We start from the raw sequence: 17,777 nt of genomic DNA on the forward strand, positions 1-17,777 counted from the left end.
TAAAGTCTATCTGGGCCTAGGGAGATGGTTCAGTGGTAAAGTGTCTGTCACTTTACCTTAGGACCCATGTTCATATTCCTAACACCCACAGAAAAGCCAGGTACGGCTCCTGTCTGCTGTTCCAGCACTCTTGAGCTGAGGTTGTCAGAACCTGGAAACCCTGAGTCTTGTTGGCCATCCAGGCTGGCCAAATCTATGAGCTCCATAGCCCATGACTTAAAAATAAGGTACAGAATTATAGAGAAAGAATCTCACATTCTATGCACATATACACACGCATGTACGCACATGTACACACACACCACAGACAGTGAAGTCCAGCTGTGCATGCCTGTAATCCCAGCACGCTGGAGGCTGGGGCAAGAGATGTGCTGCAAATTCGAGACCAGCCTGGAAAAGAGTGAGACCTGGCCTCAAAGCAAAACAAAAAACATAAATTAAGAAAACTCGAAAGTTGCAATTATAAAATTCACGTAAGGTATACACTGAGTCCAGGGCAGTTGTCTAGATGTGGGAGAGGCAGAAAAGTAATTCTGAAACAGGTTGATTGGGTGGGGGGAGGGGAAAACCTCTCCTAGCCATTGGCTGACCAATGGCAGCCTTCCCTGCTCCCTGGCCCACCCCAAGCTGATAGCTATCCCTACAGTCAAGACCTTTCCCAACTGAAAACGAAGATGCCTTCTCTAGCCCTTGCATGACTTTCTGGGAAATTGTTTCTCTGAGGGCCTGGGTGGGTGCCTAGACTTCCTGCCCTGGACTGGTCTCACAGACGGCTGACAAACCAGGTTGATAAGTAAGATGGTTTTGTTCCAAAGAAGGACAGCTAAGGGCAGAGACAAAGAGACAAGTGACCTGTACTTCACGCTCAGCTCTCTGAAGGAACCTCGGATGTAGCCAGTTCCTGGTTATGAACTATGGGAGTGCAGTCAACAGGAAGCTGAGACTCATGAAGAGGAGGGCCTTGTTCAAGGCCCAGGGCTAACAAGGGGAGATGCCCCGATGTGCCCAGTGGACAAAGGGGAACATTGAGGCCCACTGATTATTTGCCTTACAGGACCAACACCTCCATAGGACTTCAGAAAAGCTTGTCACCCCAACACACCTGCCATAAATGATCTTCCCTCTTTGCTCGAGGTGGGGACCACAGACGCCCTTACTGTCACCAGCCACCTCTGACCAAAGCAGCCTCTCTCGTCTCCCCGACTGTTATATCACAATCCTGGCTATGGGGAGGGAAGGAGATGGGTTTTGCTAACACAATATGTGGTAAAAATATATCTCTTTTAAAAGAGAGATCACAAAACCTGAAGCCTAGGGATCGGTAACATGTAATTATCCCCTGCTTTGGGCGGAGAACTCTAATAGTTTCCAGAAAAACATGGAGTGTGTTCTCCAGGATAAAAAGAGACCAGCTTAGCATGCCTTCATACATCTCTAAGCCCTTCCTACCTAGTGAAGGAAGCACCCTCCTCCCCTCCCCCACTCCCCACCCCCAAAAGCCCTGAACACTGTCAGAGGCTCTCAGGATGCACAGTGGTGGAAGACGCTTCATCAGACCCCACCCAGGATCTGTGAGAGAAAGAGGCTGGGAGGTGCTGGGTGGAGCAGGGGAAGGTCTCGACACCAGACACAAAGAGATATGTCCTTGCTCTCTCTTTGAGGAAGAGCCTTGAGTTGGCAAGAACACCTAGGTCTCTGCCTGTCTCTGTTGTGGTCAATATTACTGTGATCTGAAGAAATGCGACCCCAATCTTATCTGGGTACACAGTGATTGGGGATACAAACCTCAGCATTCCATGGGGGACAGAGTGGTAAGACTAAGTTCTGTCTGATAGGACACTAGTGGAAAGTATGTGCAGCCCGCAGATGTGTTCTTCAAAGGGGGGCATCTACTGTGTTCATTTCGTTCTGCTGCTGTAATACGGGGAACACACAGATACACACACAAACACAGTTACTCAGCTTACAACTTCACAGTCCCATCACGGAGAGAACCAGCTTTCTGATATACAGCCCAGGAAACGGAGCCTAGGAATGGTGCTGCCCACAGTGGTCTGTGTCCTCTCAAGTCAGTCATCAATCATGATATTCTCTCATAGTGTGTCCACAGCCAATCAGCTCTGGGCAATCCTTCAGTGGAAACTCCCTCAGGTAGCTCTGTATTCAGTCAACAGCTGAAGCTACCCTCCCCATTCCCCATCCCGGTCCCTTATTCCTTCCTCTGAGAAGGAGTGTAGGCATGCTAGGTAGAATTCCAGCCACCATTCTAAAACTTAAGGCAAACCCCCACGCAGGCTACAGATGGCAGAGCAGCCAGATAAAAAGAACCTGGGTGACTGACAGCACCAAGTTCGGGGTGCCTGCCAACTGTTGCAAGCAAGAACAACAATAACAAGAATAAAAATGCACATCTGAACCAGCTAATCTACGGCACGGAGGCTGAAGGTAGGCCCAATGTTGAAAATTAGCTTGTAAGTTTTTTCTTTTCTTTCTTTTTTTCTCTTCTTTCTTTCTTTTTTTTAAATAAAGCTTTCCTTTTGAAAAAAATTATGATTTATTTATTGGGGCTGGAGAGAGAGCTCAGTGGTTAAAAGCACTGGCTGTTCTTCCAGAGGTCCTGAGTTCAATTCCCAGCAACCACATGATAGCTCACAACCATCTGTAATGGAATCTGATGCCCTCTTCTGGCATGCAGGGTACATACAGACAGAGCACTCATACACATAAAATAAATGAATAAACCTTTTATATTTTTTAAGATTTATTTGTTTATTATGTATAGAGTACTCTGGGGGTCAAATGACATTTTCACAGGGGTCACCTAAGACCATTGGAAAGCACAGGCCTTTTACATTATGTTTCATAACAGAAGTAAAATTACAGTTACGAAAGTGTCGATGAAAATAATTTCTGTGGTTGGAGATCACCACAACATTGTATTTAAGGGTTGCAGAGTTAGGACAGTTGAGAACCACCAACCTAGAAGGCTCTGACTCCTTCCAGGTCGGCTAATGTAAGGAAGAGAAGGGAAGGGAAGAGAAGAGAAGGAAAGGGACGGATGCTGAAGAAAGAAGTGAGGAGGGCAGGCATGTCTTGAAGCCCAGCAAGTCTGGAGCCATCTTAGCCAGGGACCAAGCAAGACCCCCTGGGCAAGAGGCGGTTGGTTAGCAGGCGCCACCTAGTGGTCGGTCTCCAAATAGCGCCTCTAGGGAACCTGAGCAGTGTCCCTCAACAGGCCCAACTGAGGATGCATTTAAAAGGGACCTTATTTATTTTGGGTGGCAACAGGCAGCACAGTTTCTGTTTTCCTTGGCTGGTTCTGCAGGCACTGTTTTTCCTCCCTGGAAGTCATAAAAATCACTTGGAAATGTTGAAGCTTTCCTAGGCACAGGCCCATCCCAAGCTGTGGTGGACCTGGCCTAGTCATGGCCTGTCCAGTGACCTTGTCAGAGTCCATAGGGGAAGCTGACTGGGGACCTGCCACCTCCTGCTTGCTTTACAGACATCTTGCAGGCACATCACTTCCTTCTGGTTTCCACTGACTGCTTCTGTCCCACCCTGTGCACCAATGACCTGCACACCAGACAGGTACAGAGGTCCCAAGATCATGCCCTGTCTACTCACCCCACCCCCACCACCCTATAGCTGGGACCCAGATTCAGGGATTATGGTGGGCTGAGCAGTGGGCACAAGGTCGTCTCTGTGAGCCCCGATCCCCTCTTCCTTAATATGGAACAGAGAGATGTCTGAATTGTTCTTGGATCACTGAGAATTTATGAAGGTGGGGAGGGGGCTCTTTTTCTAGAAGGTATGTGGGTAGACCATACTATACCTCCCCTGTGGGCACGTAGGGGAGGCGCACTGGGTACCTTTTCCTAGATCACCTAGTCACTCTCACAGGGGCTTTCACAGAGTCCTCTTCAGTCTTGTTCTCCCAGTGGGGACCCAAGTGGGCAGTCCCACCCCAGAGGCCAAGACTCCTCTCTTCTCTGTCACACAATCGTCCACCTCCAGCTTGCTCACCCACTCCAATTTCGATTTCGACATTCTTCCTTTCGAGAACCACACCAAAGTTTCATTTTCTCTTTCTTCAGAAAGCTAGAGGGCGGGGAAGGGGATGGAGCCAGATGGGTATTTGTTTCCGGGATGGTAACAGCTGGTGTCTGCAGGTCCAAGCAACCCTTCTTTCCTGTAGACTTAGAGCCTCAGGCCTAGCCACAGTGTCAGAATCTGCCACCCCCTGCGCTAAGGGTGCCCCAAGGCTACTGTGAGCATGGCAGAAGCTCCTGCTGACCCGAGCACAGGAGGTAAGCTAAACCTCTTCCTTCACCACCCTTGGATCCCCTGTGAGGTTTCTATGGCTCTTAGCCCTTTCCTTGATCCAGACAGCACCAGGTCACCACAAGGAAGTCAGCTTGCTTCAGGGATCCTGTGCCCCAGATCCTTCATGGCATCTTACCTCACAGATGAGGTCACCAAGGCCTGTGACAGGCCTCAGGCTCTGAACCGTCATTTCGAGAGAGGATTTTGCTTTGATAAGAAGATATGACTTTGATTTTATATTCAAGCTCTGCTCCTGCCCTAGCTGAATCCTTGCTGCAGCTACATGCTCTGTCAGGGGCTTCTGGGATATGGGAGGCTGCGGGGTGTGGTGCGGGGCTGTTTGAGGCTGCGATGCTACGGACAGGATTTAGTTTACTGTTTTTCCTCAGTTTTTGAAAATCATGGGTCATTCTAGCTGGGGTCTCACCAGGCGTTGTCACCTTGTCAGATTTTGGTCGAAATGTCCTATATCCTGGGCCAGCCTGACACTGCCATAGTGGCCAGTCAGAGTCTTCCTTAAGCTGGAAGACGACAGTCCTCTAATCCTAATGCCAGGTGCATGCCTGAACATAAGCAGACAGATCTGTCCTCTTTCTCACTCTTGGATTGCTCACTGGGTGGACACGCTTCCTTCCCGGTCTTACACTCTCAGCAAAGAGTTGAAATTCGTAAGTTGCATCAGGGTGAGAACTTAATCCTGGGCTTCAGTATTGGAGGGGGAATCAACCAAGACCCTTCCCAGAATCCCTTCTCGGAAGATAAAACGGACAAGGGCATTTATGGTACACAAGTATCTGAGGGAGATCCTGCTGAAATTGCTGGGCTGCGGACTGGAGACAAGATCATGCAGGTGGGGCTGGTAAGATGGCTCAGCGGTTAAGAGCACTGACTGCTCTTCCAGAGGTCATGAGTTCAAATCCAAGCAACCACATGGTGACTCACAACCATCCGTAATGAGATCCGATGCCCTCTTATGGGATGTCTGAAGACAGCTACAGTGTACTTACATATAGTAAATAAATAAAAACCTTTGGGCCAGAGAGAGCAGGGACAGAGCAAGAGGGAGAAGGGGGGGGCAGATCATGAAGGTGAATGGCTGGGATATGACCATGGTCACTCACAACCAGGACCAGGCTCAGAAGCGGCTCAGTAAACCCTCAGAGGAGGTGGTTCACTTGCTGGTGACTCTGCAGTCTCTGCAGAAGGCTGACCAGCAGTCTGTGCTGTCTTAGCAGTCAGCCACAGTCTAGACTTGTGCCTGCTGACCTTTTTGTACAGTGAGAACACATCCACGCTCTGTCTGTATCTAGTTCTAGCTTCTGCTGTGTGCTGGGCCCCATCTCTGAGAGGTAATAGCTGACCCCAAAGGTTCAAGCCAACCTTCTTACCCCTCAACCCTCAGCCCAAGGCCAAGGGACTAGCTCTTTCTCTTGGATATTGAGGATTGGAAAGAAGGGCCTGGAGAAGTATCCAGTCTTCAGTAACCATAGGCCCAGCCAGAGACTCAGCATGGGCTGGGCCATCAGGAAACACCTCTGGGAGCTGCCAAAGCTTGGGAGTGCCAGTTCTCCCAATTTGTTCTGGTTGAAGGGCTTAGCCCTACCCTGACACCTTCTCAATGCCTCTCCCTGTGCTTCCTCCGTCACGGTGTCCAGCCAGGGGCTGGACTCACATGTGCCAGAGACAGTATGAAGGCCACCTGGATGAAGAGGGCAGGCTGCCCCTTTACTCCCCCTAATGGGTGCTGGGCCTTCACACAAGTTTCAAGTCTGACATTTCAAGGTAGCCCTTGGGATTACCTTTTTTTTTTTCTCTACAGCCGTGGGTTTAGCTTTTGTATTTTTTTTAAGTCTCAACTCTGATACAAAAAAAAAAGGCATTTTTATCTTACTGTTTGAATTTAGCTTACTAATTCACACACCTGGAAGCAGCAACTTTTAGCATGTGACCAAGCCAGCTGGTTACTATGGAAACGGGGCAGTATGATGCCATCCCATGTTCAACACTTGTGTCCAATAAACAACACTGGAATTAAAAAGAAAGAAAGAGAAAAAAAGAAAAAGAAAGAAAGAAAATCACTTCTTGTTTCAGACCTCACAATATACTGGAAGTGGTTGCTCAAAAGCTATCAGGGAGGGGCCGGGCCAGGTGGCAGGTTCAGAGCCAGGCAAAGAAGACCAGGTACTAAGGGTCACCTGGCACCTGTGGTTTACTAACACTACTAACTTGTCCAGCCTGTCACCTCCAGCCTTCTGCTTCCCAAAGTCCCACTTTCAGACCCTGCAACCAGTCAGTCCTTCAAGTTCACCCTATGGAGAAGTCTTTGCCTGTCCTATGTGCCCTTAGGGGCCAGTGGGGAAGGGCACACTCCCAGCAAAGGTTTTGCAAGGCAAGGCAAAGCCAAGCCAGGAATAGATGCTCCATCCTATAATCCCAGGACACGGTGGGGATGAGGCTGTAGCAGGAGGATTGCTGTGAGTTCCAGGCTAGCCTGAGCTATGTGGTAAGACTTTGTCACGAGAGAAAAGAAAGAAAGGTAAAAGCAGACACATGATGAGCAGACATACGTGCTGAAGGGAAAATGAGGTGCAACTTGGGGAGTCCTCAGGGTCAGGAACAGAGGAGGCTGGGTAGCTTGCAGGGGTGGAGGACTCTGGGTGGAGGGAAAGCCTTCTGTAGTTGGTGGCCATCTGGAAGACGGTATCCAGGCTGGGGTAAAGGAGTTCAGCTGGGTTTTTTGGGCTCCTGCTGTATAAGGCAGGGGAGGAGACAGCCGAGTCTCTTGTCTGCTGGGCTCCTGAGCTGGCCACATCCATGCCTTCGATGTGGGCGCTGAGCTGGAGAGAAGGGGACTCCCTGGCCAGACTGGGAGAGGCACCAAGACACCACGAAGGGACTTCAGGGACAGACTTGGTTTCATGCTTCTCTCTCTCTTGTTCCATTGACTGAGAGCTGAGGGTTTTGGCCTGTCTGGGTTCCACATAGTACACAGGGCAGACTGCGTATGACTTTACCATTTGGCCATCCAGACATCTAGCTGTGGGGCCAGGGTCCACCTGACTGATACCCTTGCCTCTGAGTGGTGTTCTCGAGACTGTCTGCCTGGCCCAGGTCACAAGTGCCTCCTCTGCTCTGGGCTCTCTCAGGAGATCTCTCCTGTCTCCGGAGTTTGGATGCAGGCAGCCCCTGGGGACTAGATTTGACTCACCTCTTTTCTGTGTTCCTCCCCAAGACAATCTGGAGCAAAAGACCCTGCAGGTGTTGAGTGATGCCGGTGGCCCTGTGAAGATTGGCCAGCTGCTAAAGAAGTGCCAAGTGCCCAAGAAAACCCTCAACCAAGTCCTTTACCGCCTGAAGACGGAGGGCAAAGTGTCCTCCCCAGCCCCTGCAACATGGAGCTTAGGGCGGGATGCTTCCGGAGATGGGACTTGTGCAATCCCCGAGGACTCCACTGCTCAGCCTAGCCTTGGTAATCTGTCGTGTAGGCAGAGCAGACTCCCCCCCACACTCCCCACACACCTTAAGAGCCATCTTGAAATAGGCAAGCACAGATTCAGGCTTGGCTCCAAATCTGAGCTCGGCCATCCCCTCTCTGTCTCTTGATTTCCTCTGGCCAATGGAGCTAACGTAGAGCCTCGGGCTCATACACAGCAGGCATAGTAGACACCAGCAGTGGTGGAGACACAACCCAGGCAGTAGTTACAGTGATAGTGAGGGTAAGGACTCACTCAGAGCCTTCGGGTGACTTTGATAGCCATGGAGCAGAAAGGACTCACAATTCCGAGCGCTGACACTGCCCCCAGAGCCACCGTGCCTTCGGTCGGCCCCCCCCCCCCCCCGCCATGGAGACAGGAAAGGAAGCAGCCTCAGGACCTCAGACCAGCAGACAGCATCTGTGACCCAAGCACACAGGAAGCTCTGGGATCCAGCATAACGTGCTGTCCCAGAGATCTCCTGAGAAACTATTCCCTGTGCTTAGTAGAGCAGGGTGTCTCCCGTCTCCAACTGACACATCCTTCTCTCAGCATCAAGACCCTAAGGAGATGTAGGAGGAGCTCGAGAGAGCCCTGGCCTGCAGTCCAGTGCACACCATAGGCCTCCCCAGACCACTGAAGCTCCACAGGAGTACCAGAGGCCAGACTCACTGCTAGAAGAGAAAGTCTCTAAATGGCAAGACGTGGGCTCTGACACCCCTGTGCCAGTCTGAGCCAGCTTTTAGGGTGACAGCCTCATTTGCTTGGTCTCCAGATGACCACTGTACCGTCTTCGACCCAATATGTGCTTCTGACAGACCATCGCCATGTCCCTGGGCTTCATAAGTGTCCCAGGCCACAGCTAGTAGGTGGTGGGCAGATGTAAGACCAGGACCCTCTTTCCACTAAGCACCCGCCTCCCACCTTGCAGAGGAAAGAATATTAAGATTCCTGGAGGCCCACGGACCACAAAGGGCCCTGCATATCGCCAAGGCTCTGGGGATGACGACAGCCAAAGAAGTGAACCCACTCCTGTATACCATGAGGAGCAAGCACCTTCTGAGCCATGACGGACAGAGATGGAGCATCTACCGCTCAAGTCAGGAAGGCCAAGAGCTAGGTATGAGAGGTCAAGGTCAGTTTGGGGAGGTCAGGGGTCAAGGGTCAGGAAGGTCAAGGATAAGGGTTAGATGGTGTAGGGCCAGATTTTTGTTGTTGTTGTTGTCGTTCGTTGTTGTGTTTTCTGGATTCTCTTTTAGATTTATGTATTTTATTTTATGTGTATGAGTGTATTGCCTGCATGTATGTGCACCACATGCGTGTAGTGCCTGCAGAGGGTAGAAAAGGGAATTGATCTTCTGGCTGGAGTTGGAGTTACAGATCACTGTGAGCCGCCATGTGTGTGCTGAGTCCTGCATGCTCTAGAAGACAGCCAGTGCTCTAACCACTGAGCAACCTCTCCAGCCTTCGAGTCAGCTGTTCTAGGAGGGAGGACTGCTGCCAAGATTAAGGAAGGAGGGTCATCCAGCTGCTGGTCTTGGCTGGTATGGGCCTGCCTGCCTCATTCATAGTGCCCATAGCGTCTCCAGCTATAGGAGGAAGAGTGACCCACCCAAATCTTTAATGAAGTCAGTGGAACTCAACAAAACGTATGTGTAGTGGAATCTTAACCCAGAAACATGGCTGCCCTGACAAGGATCACATCCAAAGACCTTCTAGGTCTGTGTGACTCAGCTGGAATGCAGACACACCCTTAGTACACACAATGTAGGTAAAGTTAGTTTGTAGAAGGACACAGCCATGTTTGAAAGTGACGTCTAATCAAGAGGCAGAGCAAGTGACAAATCAGAGAAAGATTTGACAGAGTGAGTCAGAGATAGGAGGAAAGCTCTCTAAGAGCAGCGCAGGGGGAGAGGATGTAGTCAGTGAGTTGGGGGCTGAGTTAGCGGGAGTCAGTGCAGTGAGCGCTGTGCAGAGGAACTGAGTTCCTTCCTGAGATCATGCAGTTCAGCGCAGGTCAGCAGAGGCGGCTGAAGCCAGAGAATGAGAAGGAGCCAGGAGATCAGAACAAATCGCCAGAGTTAGCTTGAGGCCAAGCAGAGCAATCGAGTGAGAGACGCCAGATTGAATCAGTCAGCTTAGGGAGGAGTTTTGAGTCAGAACAGCTGAGTTGAACCAGCCAGCCAGAGTTCAGAAAGAACTAGAAAGGGTGAGTTTATTCAGCAGTAAGCCTACAAGATGACAATTACATCTGGCAAATAAAATTTACATTTACACACAGGAGGTTTCTTCTAGCCAACGCTGAGGAGTGAGAAGCCTGCCGTTCAACAGAGAGGATTCGGGAGGCTTCTGAGGGCTGAGATGCAGAAAGTCTGGAGGGAGTGACACGCTAGAATTGCTCAGCCTGGCCTCAGGGGTCAGCCTGAATTTAGTAATGACTCTCTGTGAACACTGCTCAACTTGGGGCTTTAGTCACTTGAAGAAGGCAGGCATGACAGTGCGGGGCTCTTATCCCAGCATTTAGGAAGCAGAGGGAGAAGAACTTCAAGTTCAAAGCTATCCTAAACTACAAATCTCCCCCACGAACCCAAACTGAAAAACAAGTAAATAAGGTCATTTAAGAGAGAGCTGGGCTGGGTTTGCATAGAAGCCTGGAGATGCCGGGAGACCTGTGAGTGTAGCAGTACCAGCTCTGTGCCCTGGGGCTCTCAGGAACCCCCCCAAAATGTTCTTTTTAAATGTACTTTTCTTTTTCTTTCTTCCTTTCTTGTCTTTCTTTCTTCCTTCCTTCCTTCCTTTCTTTCTTTTCTTTCTTTCTTTTCTTTTTTTCTTTTTTCTTTTTTTTTTGTGAGACAGTCTTACCATGTAACCCCTGGCTGTCCTAGAACTCACCATGTGGACCAAGCTGGCCTCGAACTCACAGAGATCTTCTTCTTTCTGCCTATTAAATTCTGGGATGAAAGTTGTGCACCACTACACCTGGAAAAGATATCCTTTAAAGCCAGTAAAAGAAATAAACATTTAAAGAATGCATATCTAAACTGTCCCAGACCAAGTATGCTCATTTTTTTCAGCAACATGGTTAGAAAATTTATTGATTTTCTTTCTTTCCTTTTTTTTTTTTTTTAGATAATCTTGTGTAGCTGAGATGGCCTTGAACTCCCGATCTTCCTACTTCCATCTCCCAAGTACTGGGATTACAGGTGTCTATCACCACGCTGGCCTACTTTAACTTATGGAGAAAGGAGTTCAAGGAGGTGCACAAACCTCCAGTTAGAGCAGTCATGTGACCCTGTGACACACAGTGCAGGTGCTGGGCTTGGCTGGTGTGGGCCAGTCTCTCTCTCTCTCTCTCTCTCTCTCTCTCTCTCTCTCTCTCTCTCTCTCTCTCTCTCTCTTTCTTTCTCTCTCTCTCTCTCCCTCCCCCCCCCTCCCTCCTTCTTCCGTCGTGCACTCCCTCCCCCTCCCTCCCCCTTCCCCTCCCTCCCCCCTCCCCCTTCTTTCTCCCTCCTTCTCCCTCCCCTCTCCCTCTTCCTTCCCCCTCCCCCATCTCCTCAGCTTTTGGAGGGAGAGTGACAGTGTGGAAGGCACCTTTTAAACAAAAAGTCATATCTTAAATCTTCAATAATGTCAATAGAGCTCAACCACCTATATGGGCCATTTTCTAGCCGTTGCTGAAGTGGGAGGAGCCTGGGCCTCAGCAAGGCCCTGGCAACAGGGACAGGGTAGGGAGAGGATGAGTCTCCACCATCCTCCCAGTGAGCCACTGTGGCTAGGGTGTGTAGGTGAAGAGCCTGCTGCAGGTATTTCAGGAGAGGCTCCGGCTGGTCTACCACTGTGTCCCTCCAACACGAGGAAGGAAAGCTGTGGCCAGCTGCAGGCAGCTCCTGAATCGTACCTTGCACACCCTCGTTCTCAGGCCCCCCAGGATGGGGTCTGGGCTCACGGGGCAGCAAGCTGTCAGGGCTGTTGATGGGAGACTGACTCCCTATGCCTTTGAGACAAAGGGCTCAGTGGAATATTCTTCTTTAGCTCGTTCTGAAGTCAGACAAGAGTCCTCTATGATTATTCATCAGCAAAATCCGATCAACATGATCTGCCAACAAGGACCCAACAGCCAGATCTCCATTGCCAAATCAAAAGCCATCCAGATTGGCCACGGGAACGTCATGTTAAGACAGACAGCCTGTGGTGAACCAGGTAAGAGGAGGGTCCTGGCTGAGGTGGGGAGGGGAGGCTGAAAGGGGACTTGGTCCTCCCAGGAGAAAGCAACTGCTTCATCTCCTGAGGCATGGCCTTAGGCACGGCCTTTCTCAGAGTGAGACCTGTGACCACACCTCACCTGCATTCAGTTTGCTCCTCCTCAATGAGATCAAACCCTTTTGTAGGAGAGTAACTCCGCACGGTGAGAGGGTTACTGCAGTTCTCGCTCTGAACACAAGTCTGTCTCGAAAATTATGCCACGAAAAGTGGGGTCATCTTACACTCAGTGGCTTCTTTTCTATCTATGTATCTATCGATTTATCTATCTACCTACCTACCTATATATTTACCTAAGTGTGTGTGTTTGTGTGTGTGTGTTTGTATGTATTTATGTGTGCATGTATGTGTGTTTGTGTGTGCATGTATGTGTATGTTTGTGTGTTTGTATGTACATGTGTGTTTGTGTGTGCATGTATGTGTATGTTTGTGTGTATATGTTTGTGTGACCCTGTGGGTGAGTATGAGTGTGTTTGTATGTGCATGTATGTGTGCGTTTGTGCATGCATGTATATGTATGTTTGTGTGTAAGTTTGTGTGTATGTGTGTGTTTGTATGTGCATGTATGTGTTTGTGTGTATGAGTTTGTATGTGCATGTATGTTTATGTTTGCGTGACTTTGTGTGTTTGTGTGTGCGTGTATGTATATATATATATATATATATGTGTGTGTATATTTGTGTGACCTTGTGGGTGAGTATGAGTGTGTTTGTATGTGCATGTATGTGTATGTTTGTGCGTGCATGTATATATATATATGTTTGTGTGTAAGTTTGTGTGTATGTGTGTGTTTGTGTGTGCATGTATGTGTATGTGTATGTGTGTGTGAGTTTGTATGTGGATGTATGTTTATGTTTGCGTGACTTTGTGTGTTTGTAGGGGCATGTATGTGTGTGTTTGTGTGACTTTGTGTGTCTGTGTGTGCATGTACGTGTATGTGTGCGTGCACATGTGTGTGTGTGTGTGTGTGTGTGTATGTGTGTGTGTATTTATTGGAGCCCATCCACAACCTGAGGATGACGTCAGGTGTCCTGTTCTGTCACACCCGATCCAGACAGGGTCTCTCACTGAACCTGGAGCAAGACTTGCAGACAGTAAGCCCCAGTGATCCTGTCTCAGGCTCCCCCAGCACTCGGGGTCCCCTCACACTCTGGCCCTGTCACCCATGCACAAGAGCATCAGTCCAAACCCAGATTCCCTCCATACCCTCAGGAGAAATCTGCTCTACTTTAGGCCCGTTCCCCCCTCCCCTGGTTTTGATGGCCCTCCTGTCTGGCTATTTTACTTAGGATGTTAAATGGCTCATCAGTTTTTGGACTCAAATGTGTTGGAGAGTTTCTGTGTTCCTTTAATTTGAAAAATTGTAAAAATGAGACTAAAACTGAGCACCTGAGAAATAAACATAGCCAGGCATGGAGGACTAGTTACCCCTCGGGGGCCTTTCTTTTGATGGGGGATCAAAGGTTGAGGAGACCCAGCAGGCAGGTGCCCCAACAGTACCCTGAGCTCCCATTGAGAATTCAGACTGCCCGACTCCAGCTGCTTCTGGTGCCCGAGCCCAAGAACAGAGCCGTCTGGAGTCTCTAGCAAATTCTTAGTGCTCTGTCCTCCCAGGTCCCAGGACCCCTCACCATGTCCCTCTACCGGTGCCAGAGGATGCCTCTGCTCAGGACAGGCCCCCTGGTGCCCACGGAGCTCAGCACATCCACATGGACAAGTCCATGCTCCGATGCGTGCAGCTTGGTCACGGCAACGAGATGAGGCTCGTGAGGGACCCTGGAGAACACTCCGCTTATAGCTTTTCTGGCAGCCCCCCAGGTATGGTGGCCTCCGTCACCCCACATACCTAGAAAGGACCCGGAAGCCGGAAGAGAACCATGACCGAAAACTCATTTCCGCCCTGACCCATTGGAGGGGGTATCGCTGAATAGCACTGAGCTTTTAGTTCTGCCACTCAGACCCCAGGCTCCCAGAGCCTACGTGCAGCAAACCCCAGTCAGGGCCTACAAATAGAGGCTGAGCCGGAGGAAGCCGGGTCATAGCGGTGGGCGGAGGCCTGGATGGTGGCCTAAGGACATGGAGATTGAAGCCACTAGTGAGCTGTAATAACAGTGTCCTGGTGGCGGTGGCACAGTGACTCAAGGATGCTGCCAGAGGCCTGCCTGCCAGCAACTGTAGATTCTTAGGTGATCAGAGGTCTCAGGGGGAATAACAGAGCCAGGGAAAAATGTCTTCAGAGAGAAATTGGTCAGGGAGGCAGGGAGTAGCAACAGTGGGACTAACAAACAGGACTCTGTGGTCGCCTTCCGTGACAGGTTCTTAGAGTGACTCCCTTCACTGTAAGCCAGCATGGGCATTTCCTGACTTTTGAGTGTGAAAGTGAAGGAGAGACATCAGGGTTCAGGGGATGCTGAGGTGAGGCTGAGACTGGGAGAGAAAAGGTATGAACCATACATAGTAGGACCGTGTGAAAAGGTATGAACCATAATAGGAGAGCATGTCCTTCATCTGCCACCTGGGAACTGACCACAGAGAAAGATGGAAGACTACAGAGCTACAGAGGTCCAGAAGAAGATGCTGAGTCCAGAGTGGGTTTGCTGAGCTCAGGGTAGGGGTGTAGGGGAGATTTCCAGTCCAGTGGGGACATGTGCTGGGACATAGAGGTGGGGTGGCTAGGCAAAGGCTATGAGCCAGATCTGCAAGGTTACTGGTGAGAGTGAATTGTGAGGATGGGACAGCAGGATTGGGTGTACATGCCAGGTCCCTCTGCAAATTGCCCGCTTTTCTTGGCTTCTCTCTTTGGTTTATTCCAAGTGTCAACCACCACTGCTGACCCACATACTTCATTCAACATGCAAACACCTGAGCCAGGCTCTCACCCTGAGGGAGACACAGCCCAGAGAGTCCACATCAAATCCTGCTTACTAGAGGATGCCACCATTGGTAACAGCAACAAGATGACCATCTACCCGAGGTCAAAGGGTGGAGTCGTGGAGCCTGGAGACAGCGAAGAGCCAAAGGGAGACACAGGTGAGCCCAGGCACAGGTGTCTGTGTGTGCCCGACCTCGTTCATTCATCCTGCATTCAAGCGTCAAGGCAATGGCCTGGTGCAAGGACACAAGGGTCTGGAGCTCAGTGAGCGGACCCAAAGCCGGCGTGTAGCTCCAGGCTGCAGGCAGGATGTAAATATGGACACCAGGATAATGAAGAGCTACAGGAGGGCTATGAGCAGGAATGAAGCTTTTGGATTTGGAATGAGAGAATCGTAAACATAGTCCTACACGTGGATCGTTAGAATTAGCACGGAGAGACCAGGATGTCTGGATGCCAGGTGGATATGGGATCCCGGTGGTGAAGGGCTGTATGGCTCACGCAGTGAGAACAGGCCACGGGCATCAGGGGTCACAGTCACCAGGCCCAGGCAAGGAACGCTTTAGGGAGACGTCATGGCTGTTCCCAGAAAGGAAATTGTGAGCCCTTCCCTCAAGGAAGCTCTGTGAGAGAACTGAAATGAGGATCCAACAGGGACCTGCCAACAAATCTGGGGGAAAGGGTTGCAAGTATAAAAATGGCAGATGCCACGACCCTGAGGGGAGAAGTGGAGTAACACAGGGCAGGAGTCTGGGAAACAAGAGGGATCCAGGAACCTAAATCCTCGGTGGGTGCCTGGCCTTTCAGAGCCTGAAAGTGTGTGTAAATGTCTCCATCTTATTTTAAATGACCTGGGAGACATGTAAGGTGTGTGGTGTAGTATTTAAGTCTTCCTGGGCCAGTGAGATGGCTCAGTGGGTGAGGTGAGTGCACTTGCTGCCAAGTCTGATGGCCTGAGTTTGATTCCCCACAACCCACATGGTGGAAGGAGATAGCCAACTCCCACCCATTGTCATCTGACTTCTACACACAGACACAGAGACACACAGACAGAAATAAATAAATAAATAAATAAATAAATAAATAAATAAATAATCAATCCATGCATTGGGGAGTGTTAGGTCTCCATAGGACACTTTGGGAACAAAGCCCTGGAGCACACAGGCAAGCAGAAACCCATCACAGTGGTTGCTTTCCTTTTCTCCCCGCCCTCCAGGTGCCAGCTCTGAAGCCACGCCTCCCAGAAGCTGCTTGCACATGCTCAGTGACTCCATCCTGCTCACCTGTGAGCTGAGAACTATGTCTCTGGGAGACAGCAGCGCCCAGACCTCAGAACCTGTGCTTAGAGAGAATGAAGTCCAGGACACGGAAAGCTGTCAGGCCCAGGACTGAGGTGAGCAGAGAGGTGGCGAGGGCACAAGCACAGGTGGAGAGTCCTGTGGGGCTTTTTGTGGCTGCACTCAGGGCCTGGACTAGATTTATATTTTTGTGATTCAGGTGTGATATTTTCCCTGGAAAGGCTCAAGTACTGACAACTTGGTCCTGTACTGCCTCCAAGATCATCCACACACCAGTCTCTAGCTGGAGTCACTGTCCACTGAGGTTATTGGGTTGGGGTGGAGACTTTGGGAGGGCAAAACAAAGAGTCTCTAAGACATCAGGGTCTCACATGCTCCAGACTGGCTTTGACCCACTATGTCGCCAAGGATGATCTTGAATTTCTGATCTCCTGGTCTCCAGTTCCTGAGTGCTGAGATCATAGGCATGTACCACCAAGTCCAGACTATGAGATGCTAAGGATGAAACTTCATCTATACAGGGCTTCGTGCATGCTGCACAAGGGCTACCCATGCAGCCCCAGTCCTGGCCTAGGCCATGCCCCTTCCAGTCTCTCTAGTCATCTCTTCTTCCTGCCTGCCCTGACACGAGCATCCCTTCTCCGCCATGTCCTTCTGCCTTACCACAAGCCAGAAAGCAATGGAGCCGTGGGACCACAGGCTGACCTCTCTGCCACCATGAGCCAAATCAACCTTTCCTGCCCCAGGATCAATCAACAATCCATCAATCAATCAACCATATGAGCCAGTTCTACCACTCCTGGGTGCTCACCAGAAGGGAAAAGTCAACACAGAGACATCTCTGCATACCCATGTAGACTGTGGTCCTGTTTCCAGCAACTAAGAAATGGAACCAACCTTGTTGTCCAGCAGTAAACGATGGGTGAGTTGGAGTATGCGCACAGCCACAAAAAATACTGAGGTTGTCATTGGCTGGAAGAAGATGCAACCAGAAACCACCACGTTAAATGAATGGAAGCCATTTTAGAAAGACAAAGGTCACATTTTCTCTCTTTAGTGGCTCCTAGACTTTTTACATAGATTCTCAGCTCCGCCTGCACCAGGCCTGCCTGGACGCTGCCGTGCTCCCACCTTGATGATAACGGACTGAACCTCTGAACCTGTAAGCCAGCCCCAGTTCAATGTTGTCCTTATAAGAATCACTTTGGTCATGGTGTCTGTTCACAGCAGTAAAACCCTAAGACAAACCATATACACAGATGTGACATGAAAGTACACGTGACACCAGCCAGGGAATGAAGGGACCAACAGGAGAATGGGGAGGGGAGGTAGGGCCACAGCCAAGGTGGGTAAAGACCAAGGAGGGTCACAGCCGAGGGGGGAAACAATCAAGGGGGTGTCACAGCCCTGGGTGGTCGCGGCTGAAGGGGGTCACAGCCAAGGGGGAGTCACGCCTGAGGGCTGTCACAGTCTTGGGTGGTCACGGCTGGGGGGGGGGCCCCGGCTGGGGGGTGTCACAGTTGAGGGGGAGGACGCAGCTCTGGGGATGAC

General features: G+C 50.3%; 2 protein-coding genes across 6 annotated transcripts; both read left to right on the forward strand.

Moving 5' to 3' along the window:
- The first annotated feature begins 4,169 nt into the window (after positions 1-4,169).
- On the forward strand, positions 4,170-17,395 carry Zbp1 (Z-DNA binding protein 1). Of its 4 annotated transcripts, none has more exons than XM_028769658.1 (8): positions 4,170-4,307; positions 7,556-7,792; positions 8,728-8,916; positions 11,829-11,996; positions 13,671-13,874; positions 14,871-15,086; positions 16,145-16,321; positions 16,748-17,395. In XM_028769658.1, exons 1-7 carry the CDS (start codon positions 4,274-4,276, stop codon positions 16,318-16,320), a joined length of 1,224 nt encoding a protein of 407 aa, XP_028625491.1. In that variant the 5' UTR covers positions 4,170-4,273; the 3' UTR covers position 16,321; positions 16,748-17,395. The 4 variants fall into 4 exon arrangements, with proteins under 4 accessions (XP_028625491.1, XP_028625492.1, XP_028625493.1 ...); XM_028769659.1 differs by having other exon boundaries at positions 16,900-17,395; XM_028769660.1 differs by having other exon boundaries at positions 16,973-17,395.
- LOC114623008 (tax1-binding protein 3-like) lies at positions 4,784-5,555 on the forward strand. 2 transcript variants are annotated; one of them, XM_028769662.1, is made up of 3 exons: positions 4,784-4,822; positions 4,976-5,173; positions 5,412-5,555. In XM_028769662.1, exons 1-3 carry the CDS (start codon positions 4,784-4,786, stop codon positions 5,553-5,555), a joined length of 381 nt encoding a protein of 126 aa, XP_028625495.1. The 2 variants fall into 2 exon arrangements, with proteins under 2 accessions (XP_028625495.1, XP_028625496.1); XM_028769663.1 differs by having other exon boundaries at positions 4,976-5,113.
- Positions 17,396-17,777: the final 382 nt, after the last annotated feature.

This window comes from Grammomys surdaster, unplaced genomic scaffold (assembly GCF_004785775.1).
Source record: "Grammomys surdaster isolate TR1022 unplaced genomic scaffold, NIH_TR_1.0 193, whole genome shotgun sequence".
In the NCBI taxonomy this organism is placed as follows: domain Eukaryota; kingdom Metazoa; phylum Chordata; class Mammalia; order Rodentia; family Muridae; genus Grammomys; species Grammomys surdaster.

What these genes read in the sequence shown, in the direction of transcription:
- Zbp1 (XM_028769658.1), top strand. Translation starts at nt 4,274, where the DNA reads ATGGCAGAAGCTCCTGCTGACCCGAGCACAGGAG. An exon ending in TGCTGACCCGAGCACAGGAG is followed by an intron (nt 4,308 to 7,555) that starts GTAAGCTAAACC and finishes TTCCTCCCCAAG; the next exon opens with ACAATCTGGAGCAAAAGACC. An exon ending in CACTGCTCAGCCTAGCCTTG is followed by an intron (nt 7,793 to 8,727) that starts GTAATCTGTCGT and finishes CCCACCTTGCAG; the next exon opens with AGGAAAGAATATTAAGATTC.
- LOC114623008 (XM_028769662.1), top strand. Translation starts at nt 4,784, where the DNA reads ATGTCCTATATCCTGGGCCAGCCTGACACTGCCATAGTG. An exon ending in AGCCTGACACTGCCATAGTG is followed by an intron (nt 4,823 to 4,975) that starts GCCAGTCAGAGT and finishes TTACACTCTCAG; the next exon opens with CAAAGAGTTGAAATTCGTAA. An exon ending in CTGGAGACAAGATCATGCAG is followed by an intron (nt 5,174 to 5,411) that starts GTGGGGCTGGTA and finishes CAGATCATGAAG; the next exon opens with GTGAATGGCTGGGATATGAC.